General features: G+C 43.2%; 1 protein-coding gene across 7 annotated transcripts in view; it reads right to left on the bottom strand.

The window, feature by feature from the left end:
- PDE4D (phosphodiesterase 4D) overlaps positions 1-15,202 on the bottom strand; it is a 654,687-nt gene that overhangs the window by 171,953 nt on the left and 467,532 nt on the right. The window contains exon 1 of one of the 7 annotated variants that reach the window (XM_081212803.1): positions 11,619-11,777. The exons of the other annotated variants lie outside the window; for them this stretch is intronic. Within the exon in view, the coding sequence (XP_081068929.1) occupies positions 11,619-11,701 (83 nt within the window). The 5' untranslated portion in view covers positions 11,702-11,777. Of the gene's footprint in view, positions 1-11,618; positions 11,778-15,202 lie in introns of those variants that run through there. 7 annotated transcript variants of the gene reach the window in all.

Here is a 15,202-nt window from a genome sequence, read left to right as displayed (position 1 = left end):
AATGTGTGTGTGGTGTACCTCCACCTGCAAAAAATAAAGGAAGGCTGCCCAATGAGGACTGGGCTGCTTAGTGAATGCTGACTGACCTTTGTCCGGTAGAGGCAGGGAAGAAATCTGTTGATCAATACATACACAAATACATGCAGCAGCAGCTGCATGTAACCTAATATCCTATTTATTAGTATCAATTAACAGCCACAGAATAGATGTTTATAGAATAAATTCAACTTGTAAAACACACTGAGCTTTAACAAAAGATCCTCAGCCAGCTTAATTGCAACATTTAGCTTTTTATTAGAAATGCAAACTATCTCACACAGAAATATTGCCAGTTAGGCTGCTGGTGTGAAGCAAGAACTCCATCAAAGAAAAAGAAGAAGGGCTCCCGCCCCTACTTGATCATTTCCCTTATTACCTGACTGCTTCTGTGCCAGCCCTTTGCCAAACTGGTACCCTTCAGATTGGCAAAGGCTGTTCCATGTCAATCTGACACAAACATCAACGCTTAATTATGACCCTAGTCACTTGCCAGAGGAGAGATAATCCATCTGTTATCCTGGCTCTTCAGCAGATGACATCATTGGTTGTCAGGAGCAAGTCAGCAGTAAACTACCCCAAGCCAGTTGGCGTTAACTCTTTATTAACAAAAACAGGAGCTGCACAGGAGCGCCAGGCCTAATGAGCGCAACATTCATCTCTGGCAGGTCTTGCCCCCATGAAGCAGTTGCTGAGACTGAAGGTACCCACCTCCTTACAGCTGCCTAAGCCATGTCCTCTCCAGGGTCGGCCCTCCACCGTCGTAATCTGAGACTGTGCCTGAGTGAAGTTAACTTCTCCTCCACCCTCTTCATGCCTCTCCTGGTTCTGGGAGACCAATGGGGTGGGGAAGACTCCCTGGTTTCTTCACCAGCCAGACTCATCTCTGCCACTTTGCATCCAGCCTCTCCTGCTTAAGCTTCTGCCTCTGATTCTGGTCTTCTCTCTGCCACAGACTCTCCCAGCTCACTAAGCCCTTCAGCTGCTCTTCCCAAGTCTTCTCTCTCTGAGCCATCATCCTTCATACCCTCCAACATTTCTCCGATGAAAATAGGGATGTCCCATTCCAGAATGATAATTTTTCTATTTATACCTCACACATCTTACTGGGTTGCCCCAGCCACTCTGGACAGCTTCCAACATATAAAAATAATAATAAAACATTAAACATTTTTTTAAAAAACTTCCCTATACAGGATTGCCTTCAGACAGCTCGGGGGCTGGATAACTCTGTACCTTCCAACATTTCTTCAATGAAAATAGGGACATCCTAAGGAAAAGTGGGATCAAATCAGAAACCAGGATGGCTTCTCTAAATCAGGGATGTCCCTGGAAAATAGGGACATTTGGAGGGTCTGATCCTTTAGGGGTTCCCCAGCCGGTTCCTTCTACCACTCCTCTGTGTCTAAGCAGTCCAAGACATTGGTACTGATGGGGGGGGGGGCGAGATCCTGGAGCTGTGTTACCCTACATTTCCCTTTCACTATGCCTGTTTGTCCACTGAGAGTTGTGAACGCTGGAGTGTGTTATTTCTCAATGCTGGAGCATTGTGAGACCTTTGGAAGAAGGGGCAGGCAGAACAAGGCTGTGGCCAGATGTACCTCCAGGATGAGCTTCAGTTACCAGCCTTTCAAGTGAAACTTGAACCTGCTCTCTGGTGCTTCATACAGTAAAAGACGGCTGGCAACAGCATGAAGGGATGGATGTGTTTTTGAAAGAGAGATCTGATCACAGCATGCTCCATTTGGCTAACGCAACAGAGGAAGTAAATGCACCATCTGTGTCATATTAAATAACACGCCCGCACATCAACAATTAGCAATATTTTGCCATATTTCGATTTGACGAATGTCAGTAATAAACCCACTGAGCCCAGTCTTCCCTCCTCTGACAATATTTTATTTTAAAAATTCAAGTAGGTTTCAAGGACAGTCCGGTTCCACTGGAATATATATATATTTTACTGTGATGGGTAGTATAGAATGAGTAGGCTTTCACCCCTCCCTTTGGGCGCATCTATTAGCGTCAGGAATGAATGTGTACATGGGTGGGAATTTTCCAAGCAATAAGCCCACACACCCAAAAACTGGTTGAGAAAAGGAAAGCCTGAAGTTCCCAGCCCAGGCTCCATCATGGACTAATGTCAAGGGAAGATAAAAAAAGGTAACCCATATTAGTTTACAGCAGAGAGGAGTAACATTTGCCTCTCCCCGCCCCCCGGAGATGTTATTGGACTTCAATTTGCATCATGCAAGTAAGTTGGCTTGAAAGTTTTGTATGAGGGACCTCACATTCATGCACGCGATCCATATACAGTGGTACCTCGGGTTAAGTACTTAATTCGTTCCGGAAGTCCGTTCTTAACCTGAAACTGTTCTTAACCTGAAGCACCACTTAAGCTAATGGGGCCTCCTGCTGCTGCCGCGCCGCCGGAGCCCGATTTCTGTTCTCACCCTGAAGCAAAGTTCTTAACCCGAGGTAATATTTCTGGGTTAGCGGAGTCTGTAACCTGAAACGTATGTAACCTGAAGCGTATGTAACCTGAGGTACCACAGTAGTTTGCCACTATACAGCATTTATTTATTTTCATAAAATGTATACACCACTTGATTGTAGAAAAAACCCCTCAAATTGGTTTACGAAGAGAATAAAATAAACTTATCAGTAAAAATAGTTAAAAGCAATTATTTAAAATATTCAAAAAATTAGCAATAAACTAAGAATAAAACACACAACAGCATTCTACGTATCTGGGCAGGCTTGTCTAAACAAAAATGTTTTTAGCAGGCGCCAAAAGATTATAGTGAAGGCACCTGCCTGCTACCAATAAGCAGGCAGTTCGAAAGTGTAGGTGCTGCCACACTAAAAGTTTGGTTCATTTCAAATGATATCCGTGTTTGCAACATACGCAGTTTCTGGATCAGCACATCAGAGTGGAGACTTTGCTAGGAGTCTGCAAAGTTGCTTATTCCATATTATTATGTCTGGTATCAATAGTAATACCAAGATATGTGCAGAAAGCACTCAAAGCATGTCACATTTCTTATGTCAGCCAGCTCCACCACCTGCAGGGAAGAAATGTATTATGAGCCTCATATTACAGACAGAACAGCGGAGGATTGAGGCTACCCACTGATTTATGCCTAAACTGAGATTTTAAAGAGTTACTCTGAGCTCATGCTCTTAACCAATGCACTACACCAACTCTTGAGTCTTTATTTAGCTAAACAGCTGCATTATACATCTGGAACTAGGGAGTGGGCATTTTTAATATATATGCTGCTTTAATCAACCAAGAATAGTACCTACAAGTTTAAATAGTTATTCTTCATGGCAGACACTCCCTGGTCACTGCTGCACTGTTGAGAAAGGCAGCAATTTAAATGCAAGTACTGTGCACCTCTCGAAATTAGCCACTAATGACTTCTATCAGCATTTTACTACTGTACTGTATACCAGCAGCTGGGAAGCAACAGTGCAATCTCATTCATGTTTACTCAGAAGAAAGTCCCACTAGTTCCTATTGAGCTTACTCCCGGGTAAGTGGATACAGGATTGGAGCCTTAATGGTTTTCGTCACTTTCACAATGACCAGTGCTAACCAAACATTAAAAAGCACCCCAGTTGACTCAGTTTTCCACTTTTATCCACGCAGCCCCTAGAAATTATGTTACAGTACATGCTGAACTCGTGTCAACATGTTTACCTAATGTATTGGGTATCAGGTCTGATGTTTGCTCTATTTATAGCAGCCTTGTTATTGAAGTGAAAGTCATAAACAGAGCTTTCACATTTAAAACAAAAAAATATTTGAAGGTAGGAGGAAAAAATGAAAGAAAAAAAAAATCACAATCAGTATTTATTTCTCTAAAGCAAGTTTGTACTTTGCACTTTGTATGGTCCCTATCCATTCTGAAAGACACTCAAATGTCCTACAAAAGAGCACCAGAGTTTCATTATGTTATACCAACCTATTCTTTTAGGGAGTTCCTCCTTGATGTTCTTTATCCACACTAGCCACTGAACCTAACAGCAGGTGTAGATAAAAATATGTTAGATAAAAACACCCCATTCCCACACTACATTCCTGCCACATTCCCAAATTTCTTATCTTTACCCCACCCCCGTAAGAGACACACAGCTGGCTGTCCATGAAACACACAATATTTTTTTAAAAGGCCTTTTAAAGTCCTTCTGCCAATCAAACATTTCCTCTTATTTCAAACAACGACGCATTTGTCAAAGGTCTGCTACCCATTTCTAGAGGTGCAGCAAAGTTTATGGATGGTCCCTGAGTTGTGCTGGAAAGAGGTGATTACATTTCTTAGCTATCACAGCTCAGAGAAAAATTAATTGAAATGTCACTTGCATTTTTGTAACATCGAGGCAAACTGCCTTGCAGCAAGGGATTGTTTTCTTCAGGGTTTCAAATATTCCAGACACTTGCCAATACAACCAAGGATCCTTCTAGGGGGTGAGCACAATTTTAATTAAAGCAAAGCAGTTTCCAAGGAGGTGGAGGGAACTAGAAAACATTGCAGTCTAAATCAGAGCTATCATGCTCAAATGGCTTACTGGGCCAAGCTGCACAAGGCTCTACAATCGTCATTTTGCACCAAACTCCTCTGCGCTCATTCTGATGAGGAAAGGCACCACCAATGTGACTGCTGCTAAACTACACCTTGCTTGCCCAAATCCCTTCACCTACACAACTGCCAGCCTCCCTCACCAGAGCCTCACCTACACCCCTCAGCTGAACTCCTCTTCAACTGAGCCTCCTTCTCACAAGCCACTGCTGGACCTCCCAAATCCTCTCACATGCCAGAGGCCACTAGCACTTTCAACTGTGTCCAAATAATGTCAAGAGATGGCACTTTATCTACATACCTTGAGGTTTGCATTGCTAATTTAAATGGAATAGAGGAGACATATCTAGACATAAGCCGGGACGCGGGTGGCGCTGTGGGTTAAACCACAGAGCCTAGGACTTGCCGATCAGAAGCTCGGCGGTTCGAATCCCCGTGACGGGGTGAGCTCCCGTTGCTTGGTCCCTGCTCCTGCCAACCTAGCAGTTTGAAAGCACAACAAAGTGCAAGTAGATAAATTGGTACCACTCCGGCGGGAAGGTAAACGGTGTTTCTGTGCGCTGCTCTGGTTCACCAGAAGCGGCTTAGTTATGCCACATGACCCAGAAGCTGTACGCCAGCTCCATCGGCCAATAAAGCGAGATGAGCACCGCAACCCCAGAGTTGGCCATGAGTGGACCTGATGGTCAGGGGTCCCTTTACCTTTATCTGGACATAAAAAGTGCCCAAAAGGAATCAGACCATTGGCTCCATCTAGCTCACACTGACAGGCAGCAGCTCTCTAGGGGCAGACTGAAGACATTTCCAGACTACCTGGAGATGCACCTGTATGCAAAACAGGTGCTGCTCAACTGAGCTATGACCTTTCTCCCAGGTATGGAGGTATAGTAATCAGTGGTGTAGTGGGAGAGGAATGCAAGGGAGCGCTGTTCTGAAACGTATTTGATTATACCCAGTCCCTTTAAAAGAAAAAAAAATGTTTAGGAGTACTCTCATTTTGACTCAAGAAAATCACCATTTTATAGTTCAAATCGGGAAAAATAAATACAGTAAATGGACAAAAATACAAAGATTCACAAAATGTTTTGGGGTATGCGTCCCCCTGCGTCCCCCCCAGAAGAAGCACTGATTATACCTCAGCCCAATATTTATGCCTGAGAAGCAAGTTCCATCCAGTTCAGTGGGACTTAAAGCTTTGTACAAGTACGTAAAGTTGCAATCCTGCACCACAAGCCTATCTATGAATGGTAAAGCTATGAAATGGTATAAAGGTAAAGGATCCCTGTCTGAGAGGGGATGAGACAGTGCCTGAGCCAACGAAATATTCCCAATCAGGAACCGTGTAGTCTGAACTGAGTATCTGTCTTGTTTTCTTCCACTGGAAATGCAATATAAATAGAGTACCGGCACTTGTTTCTATAAATAGTTTTTTGTGCTTTTCTTAGAATATATACAGATTTTCTCCCTCTAACTGTGAAGTTTTCACATATTCTGTTTTAAGTGCAATTCTGATACCTATACCTTAGTACCACAGCTGGCACAAAGCGGATTGTTTCCATACAAATTCTTCAATAATTCACAACACTTAGGCAATAAGCGGTGGCGTAATGATGGAAAAAGCAACCTGTAATTTAAATAACATAAGGTCTGCAATATGAAAATATGTACTAATTAGGTATTAGTTAAACTTAGGAATGAAACAGTGCTACTGAAACAGACCAAAGGCTTGCCTAGTCCATAGTAGGCAAACAGAAGTCTACATACCCTCCAACATTTCTCCGATGAAAGCAGGGACATCCTATTCCATAATAATTATAATTTTGTTATTTATACTCTGCCTATCTGACTGGGCTGCCCCAGCCACTCTGGGTGGCTTCCAACATACAAAAGCATAATAAAACATTAAACATTTTTTTAAAAAAACTTCTCTATACAGGGCTGCCTTCAGATGTCTTCGCAAGGTTATATAGTTACTTATCTCTTTGGCTCGTTGGTCACATAACTCCATACCCTCCAACATCTTTCTGATGAAAATAGGGACATCCTACCCTACCCTCCAACATTTTTCTGATAATAGGGGTGTTCTGAGGAAAAGCAGGAAATTCTGGTGTCAGATCAGAAACTGGGACGACTTCTGCAAATCCAGGACTGTCCCTGGAAAATAGGGACACTTGGCCGGTCTGAATCTATAGGATGAGAAACCCATGAGAATGAAACGAGTCCTCTGGAAAGGGTCTTCTAGCAACTCTCATGGATGTGACCGCTATCAGTTGGGAAATGAAATAAGGCAACTGCTGCCACTGCTCCAAAGATAGTGTTTTCTATTGATTGGGAGACTCTTTGAGAACAAGGAAATATAGAAATTTCTAAATTCTAGCACTTAAAAAAAAGCTGCCTGACAAGAACCTTTTAGCTTTCAGATTGCTGATGGCAGTTAAGTCCATATAGAGGGGGCACAGGACCAAAATTAATCTGAAGCAGGCTGATTGTTTAAGTCCATTAGTTACATCTGTGGCTCAGAGCAGGTGGAAAATGGATTGTTAAGATGCCAGAAGAAAACAGCCCTCCCTCCAAAAAAGGAACTTGGAGGAGAAGGAGTGAACATGAATTGGCCTGCTCAGTTTACAGTAAGCATCCTGGGAGGGAAGAGTATGATTGGAGAGGGATTTGCTGTTAGGTTCAAAGCTCCTTCCCTCCACTTCACAACAAATAATCCTGTCTCCAGAACTAGCCCTCTTAAAGCATTCTCTATACGAGTTAACAAAACACAAGGCATTGTGGTGATGGTAACTATGCTTTTCACTGTTCTAAAACATGTATCTTAAAAAAGCAGAGACATCACCTTGCCAACAAAGGTCCGTATAGTTAAAGCTATGGTTTTCCCAGTAGTGATGTATGGAAGTGAGAGCTGGACCATAAAGAAGGCTGATCGCCGAAGAATTGATGCTTCTGAATTATGGTGCTGGAGGAGACTCTTGAGAGTCCCATGGACTGCAAGAAGATCAAACCTATCCATTCTGAAGGAAATCAGCCCTGAGTGCTCACCGGAAGGACAGATCCTGAAGCTGAGGCTGCAATACTTTGGTCACCTCATGAGAAGAGAAGACTCCCTGGAAAAGACCCTGATGTTGGGAAAGATGGAGGGCACAAGGAGAAGGGGACGACAGAGGACGAGATGGTTGGACAGTGTTCTCGAAGCTACAAACATGAGTTTGACCAAACTGCGGGAGGTTGGGGAAGACAGCAGTGCCTGGTGTGCTCTGGTCCATGGGGTCACGAAGAGTCGGACACGACTAAACAACTAAACAACAACAACAAAACATGCAGGGAGCCTCTAGAGGAGGAGGAGAAGGAGGAGGTGTAGTGGTTAGAGTGTTGGATTTCACCCTAGGAGACCAGGGTTCAAATCCCCACCCAGCCATGAAACTCACTGGGTGGCCTTGGGCCTGCCACTGCCTCTCAGCCTAACCTATCTCACAGGGTTGTTTTGAGGAAGGGGAGAACCACAAACGCCACAGCCAGCTCCTTGGAGAAAATGGTGGGATATAAATGAAATCAACAATAAATAAAAATAATACAAGATTAGGAGGCTCCCCACTTCACAACTCATGGAGGTGATCAACGGTACAGTGAGGGGGTGGAGCCTCCCACAATTATCTCACCATAAAATGCTCACATTTGGGGCTGGCAGCCCTCTAATAAATACAAAGTTCAGCAGGCAATGACCTCGGAGGGCAGGGAGAGGAAATTGTGTCCTCCATCCCTCTCCCCCAAGGCCTGAATAGTGCTACAAGGCTCCCTTTCCAGGCTGACTGAGGCCATGAGAAATAAATCCTTCTTTCAGAGTGGGGATACCCTGCAACATTTTGCTGCAGTTCCCACTTTTTCAGTATGAGAACGAGTGCCAGTATCTTTTGCCATTGAGTTTAGCAAGGTTTTTATGCATTGTAAGATGCAAAGCTTGATGCTCTTTTGCTTACTCTCGAATCTCTTTTCAAGTAACAGGATACCCCAGAGCAAAAGTGGAAAGTAGATCAGCTCCAAAAGCCAACTATTGTGATATGTTAATTTTTAGAAGTTTATTGATACTGACACTGTCATTAGATATTTCAGTGACGTGGAGAGAACTGTGAGTTGACGAAGGCAATGTTCTTGGGTTACAGGGAAGCAAAATATTCTGCCACAGATCTCAAAACATAACCCAAAGGATGAATGAAAGAAAAGAGTCTACAAAATTATATAAAAGTTCCAGTTCCTGCATCTCATTTTCAGCCATGAAGTACACTTAATAATTTGTCTATTTGCAGTTAATGAAATACAGTTATCTCTAAATTCTGCACTATGTCCACACCCTGCTCAAGCAACACCTCTGGTAAAGTCTAAAAACCTAAAAAAAAAAACCCGAATACACTTGATAGACTGTGTTACATTCAATGATAAAATTCAAATTTGAATACGAATGGTGATTTAACACTGTAATCTTTGGGTAGGAGAAAGCATGGATTATTGGTCCAGAGGGTATCTTCTAACTCTGCCTGCCTGCTTACCTAGCTACCATATTCTGTATTTTCTTCAAGTAGTCCGAGGAAAAGTAGATCAGTCTCTCCCCAGCCTTCTTTATCCTCATGACAACCCTGTGAGATAGGCTAGGCTGAGAGGCTATAACCAGCTCAAGCTTCACCCAGTGAGCTTCATGGCCAAATGGGGATTGACCCTCAGTCATACGCCAACTATACTATACTACACTATGCTGGCATTGCAATTTCTCAATAGTTGCATCAATTAATATACACTCTGACCTGAGTCCAGGGATCCCAGCATGCCGCACCAGGGGGCATGCTTGCTGCTACATGCCAGATTTTCCTAGCCAGACAGCACTCCTGGGTAGCTCTCTCTTCCCTCAACCCTGCCATCTAAACAATTGAGTGATGCTGTCACAGCTAAAAGCACCAAACAAACTGACAAACTGTAATCCAGCAATGAGAAATCTACAGAGATTTGGGTGCTGTTTGCTTTTTACTTTTTTTCTTTCTGTAAAGAACCCATTTTGATTTATCCTGGACTGGGATAAATACAGTGGTACCTCGGGTTAAGAACTTAATTCGTTCCGGAGGTCCATTCTTAACCTGAAACTGTTCTTAACCTGAGGTGCCACTTTAGCTAATGGGGCCTCCTGCTGCCGCCGCCCGATTTCTGTTCTCATCATGAAGCAAAGTTCTTAACCCGAGGTAATATTTCTGGGTTAGTGGAGTCTGTAACCTGAAGCGTCTGTAACCTGAAGCGTCTGTAACCTGAAGTGTCTGTAACCCAAGGTACCACTGCACACAGGATTTTTCTCCATCTAAACACATATCAGCCAGCATATTTTCTGAAAACAAATCATTTTCATGAAAGTGAAAAGCAGAAAAAAGGAAAGGGGGGAGAAACACCCTACCCTTTCATACCTGCAATAAACAAGAACTGATATTATATATATTTAATTTGAATTTGTTTTGCTAAATCATGGAAGAAGAACAAAAAGCCAAGGAAAAAGTAATCATGTATTAATACCTTTCTTTTGTCAGATACGTTGTATTACAAAATTATAACGTGCATTCATTTGGCTAATGTGTATGGTCACAAGTAATACAAACATCTGACAGGTAAATTATCCATTTCCAACTATGAACATGTTATAAATGGCTTTTGAAACAGACTTTCATTATTATTATTTTGTACTTGAGTTTAGTGGTACGTGAGCTGTGTTTGTGTAATAATATTTATAATGTGTGTGTTTTTTGGGTGGCGGTGGGGAAATCATTTGCAGGAAAGATAAAAACCTGCCTGATGCTGAGAAAAAACAGTAGCCCAACAGTGCAACACAATACATAACTTCTGAGTCCAGTGGGTGCCCCTTCCAGGTAACTGAGTAAAGGATTGCAACTTACATGTTTCATGGTATTGTCAAAACAAGGAAGGGCTATATGCATGCATATTAAGTAAAAAAAGATGGGTAAGTTGTTTTGTTTTTTTAAAGTTGTGTTATGTGAATGTGTTTCCACACAAAAAAAATGTGCTTCCTACAGGATTAGATGGAATTAAACCAACAAAGCAGACTGGAAAACTATCATCAATAAGCATCTCAACAAATACCCATTAATGACACATTTTGCTATTCGGGTTCCCACCCCCATCCTAAAGAATGGCTGTAGTGCATTTTCTTTTGTTTTCTTTCACTTGCAGAACACAGAAAGGAATATTAAAGTCCTACATGAAAGTGCATAGTGCAACCCTAATCATGTCTACTATATGGTAGGTTCGTGTCCTATAGGATTCCATGGGGCTTACTCCCAAGTAAGTGGAATTAGGACTTATGCACTTACTTGGAAGTAAGACACATTGCTTTCTGCAGGATAACTGTAACCAGTGCTTTTTTTTTCTTAAAAAAATGTTTAGGGGTACTCTCATTTTGACTCAAGAAAATCCCCATTTTATAGTTCAAATTGGAAAAAATAAATACAGTAAATGGACAAAAATACAAAGATTCACAATGTTTAGGGGTATGCGTACCCCGCGTACCCCCAGAAAAAAAGCACTGGCTGTAACCTGACAAACTTCAAAATCAATCCCAGTCTCAGAAGTACCAAATTCAGTTGCTACTAAACAGCATTTGACACAGATCACTGAATAACCAAATTCAGCAATTTGCCAGCTTCCATTTAAATGCGTTTCTTTTTTGCTTTGAAATGTTCATGCAGGTTTTCCCCATTCTAAATTGTTAATTCAAGTGTGATACACTTATGTCAGAGTAATCTCCTAAACTTTTAATCTGCTCATTTAGAAGGCTAGCATTCAAAGGCTAGCATGCAAAAGACCTACCGAGTGAAATGCTTGCTACAAGTGCAACTGAAATTTGATCAGAAATCCCCATTTCGCTACGCACTGTGGGCCTGAGACAAAACTATAGATAGACAGGACTGTCAACAACATCAACCCACAGCAGGCAAGTTCAGATACCTGTACGACTTCAAGAAAAGAAACTTCTTCTTGTTGTTCCTTGGAGGGGCAGCTATTCCCAGTGGTTCCCAGACAAAGGCCATTTACAGGCTGCAAACAATCCCCGACTAACGTGCAGAGAGACCCGGCCACGGAGCTGGAGGTGCGTCACACTAATGAGAAAATTACTTGTAGCTCTCTGACGAAATGCCTTTCCTTGGGCTGTGCTTTCGGCAGGGCTGAGAGCATGCACAAGGTAGAAAGGATAACCAGGATTTCCTGCAGCGTGACACTTGCCCTGAGCAAGAACACTGGCTGCATTCAGGGGCCTTATCTCATTACTGAAGGGAGAAACTCTCCTAGTAAAGCTGTTTATAAATATAGCACCGATTAGGAGAGAGCAAGTGGCGTGTTGCTGAGAAGTTACACAGAGTGCAGGAGCAAAGCACCAATGTAGTTAACAGTTCCTTTGTTCCTCACTATACACTTAACATGGCCCCTGTTTTCCTTCAATAACATATGAATGTGTTCAGGGTGAAATCAAGCAAAGGTGAAAAACATGCAGTGAGTATCCAGTTGGCATCTAGGCAAATATTGTATTTATTCATTACATTAAAAGAAAACCCCATACTTCTTCCAAGAAAGCAGAATGGTACGTAAGGTCCCTCTCCCCATTTTATCTTCACAACAACCTTGTGGGGGGGGGTCAGTTTGAGAGATAACAACCAGCCTAAGGTCACCATCCATCAAACTTCGTGGCTGAATATGATATGGGAATGAACCCCATTCTCCCAAGCCTAACACTCTAATTCAGGGTTTCCCAAACTTGGGTTGCTAGCTGTTTTTAGACTACAACTCCCATCATCCCTAGCTAGCAGGACAAGCGGTCAAGGATGGGAATTGTAGTCCAAAACAGCTGGAGACCCCAAGTTTGGGAAACAGTGCCATCTAATTCAGCCTCTCTCAACCTTGGGTCCTTAGATGTTGTTGAACTACAACTCCCATCAATCCTAACCAGCATGGCCAGTGGTCAAGGATGATGGGAGCGGTAATTCAAGAACATCTGGGCACCCAAGGCCAAGAAAGCCTTCTCTAATGTCTACCCACCGTGGCTCTCATTCAATAAAATTAACTCAAGCTTGCTCACATGGCAGTCATTCATTACCCGGAAACCCATTCCTTCCTTCCCTGCATGTGATGGAAGGTGCACAACTCTCCCATCTGCCTGCCTGATGCTTCTCTTCAAAAGATGCATGGAAGGATTGAGGACCAGCTGCAGCTCAGTGGCAAAGTGCTCGCTTTGCACACAGAAGGTCCCAGGTTCAATCCTCGGCCTTTCCAGGTAGGGTGGAGACTGTCCTGTCTGAAACCCTGGACAGCTGCTGCCGGTCAGTGTCGTCGTCGTCGTCTTTGGCAATCACTCGGAGCTGAGTAAGATTGTCTTCCATAAACACGGTTTTAACAATGAGTCCGTAAGTGACTGTGGAGGCCAATTCTGGATCCACACGTCCTTCCACAGTGCAGACATTGGTTTCCAGGTGGGAGTTGATCACGGTGTGGATCTGCCAAGCGTGTCTTCCTCTTAGCATGTTTCTCCCCTGTGTCCTAAGTTTGAGTGTCTTCATAGCCCATGACACCTTTGGTAAAGGCTGTTCTCCAACTGGAGCACTCACAGGCCAGTGTTTCCCAGTTGTCAGTGTTTATACTACTTTTTTTAGATTTGCCTTGAGAGAGTCTTTAAACCTCTTTCGTTGACCACCAGCATTACATTTTCCATTTTTAAGTTCGGAATAGAGTAGTTGATTTGGAAGACGATAATCAGGCATCCGCACAACATGACCAGTCCAATGAAGTTGATGTTGAAGAATCATTGCTTCTTCTAGTGATCTTTGCTTCTTCCAGGACTAAGCTAGACCAAGGATCTGACTCAGAATGGCAGCTTCCTGTGTGTGTGTACACCTCTCCTCAAAGTATTCTTTTGTATGGCCAACGGAGCTGCTTCACACCATCAGCCCAATGGCCCCCACCACATGTAAATGATTTTTAGTTGGTAAACGTAGGAACCAACTGCTTCTCTCTCCACCTCAATTCTGGTTCCCCTCTCCATTTTCAAAGAGGCATTCGCTGTACGTAAGGAAGCAGCTCCTGTTCCAATGGGGCATAATGATTTGTGAGGAATCAGCCGTTCCAGAGATTGTCTCCGACATGTAGATTATTTTCAGCCCTTTTGGCAGCTTTTTCATCCAGAACCCTTTGTGCCTTTCTCTGATTACAGTGAATGACTTTGACAACTCCACTCAGCTTACTGCAAAGCTAGATACAAGAAACACTCTCCTTTTGCAGGTGATGGGGCTCTGGGATACTTAAACACGGTTCTTAAAGGCCCAGAGCGGATTTTCAGACACAAGTCATGGTGGGTTGGAATCAGACTGAAAGTAGGTGTGTGTGCCATGTATAAAACGTCCTTCATTCAAATTGTAGCAAAACAGTGAATTAGAGGGAGCACTGTAGAGGCACAGAGCTAAATAAGGAACTGATGTTATAGTCATTTCCCTTTTATTTTTTTAAAAAAACAGTGTTGCGGAGTAGGCCATTAAAAGTAATTGCACTTTGAGGATTAAAATTTAGAAGTCCAAAATCGGCAACCAATTTTGACAGGAGAAAGGCCATAGCTCAGCAGCAGAGCACATGTTTGGCATGCAAAGGATTCCAAGTTTAATCCCTTGTTAAATCGATACCTGTCATGTCTAGTTAAAAGAACCAGGCAGAAGGGGATGGGAAAAATCCCTGTCTGAGACCCTGAAAAGCCACTGACATTGGGTGACAGCATGAAAGAGACTCAGCTGATCGGCACTGACATCGAGGCACCCTCAGTTGTGCTAGGGAGTTCCTGGGGGGGGGGGAACGCCATGCAGCTGGTCTCTGTAGGAGTCACTGTCAGGAAGTCCTGCTTGCAAATGAATAATTCACTGGGAGCTCAATTTAAGCTCCTGATTGTTCCATGCCCTTACCTGCTCAACACCTGAGGTCACATGTGATGCCAAGCATGAACCAGGTGGGCGTGGTTTGAGGAAAACAGCCTCGTGAGCCACTGAGGTTTTCACGTTTGAAGTTTTACTGTAGTTTTATAATTTGTTGGAAGTCGCCCAGAGTGGCTGGGGGAACCCAGTCAGATGGGTGGGGTATAAACGGTATTGTTATCATCATCATCATCATCATCATCATCACCATCAGTATACCTGAAGGAGCATCTCCACCCCCATTGTTTAGTCCGGACACTGAGGTCCAGTTCTGAGGGCCTTCTGGTGGTTCCCTCACTGTGAGAAGTGAAGCTGCCGAGAACCAGGCAGAGGGCCTTCTGGGTAGTGGCGCCCGCCCTGTGGAAGGCCCTCCCTTCAGATGTGAGGGAAATAAACAACTATCTGACTTTAAGAAATCATCTGAAGGCAACCCTGTTTAGGAAAGTTTTTAATGCTTGATGTTTTATCGTGTTTTTAATATTCTGTTGAAAAACCCAGCCAGATGGGTGGGGTATGTATGTATGTACAGTGGTACCTTGGGTTAAGAACTTAATTCATTCCGGAGGTCGGTACTTAACCTGAAAC

The sequence above is a fragment of the Podarcis bocagei genome (genome assembly GCF_964188305.1).
Source record: "Podarcis bocagei genome assembly, chromosome: 11".
Lineage (NCBI taxonomy): Eukaryota > Metazoa > Chordata > Lepidosauria > Squamata > Lacertidae > Podarcis > Podarcis bocagei.
This window is presented reverse-complemented; position numbering and strand designations above follow the sequence as displayed.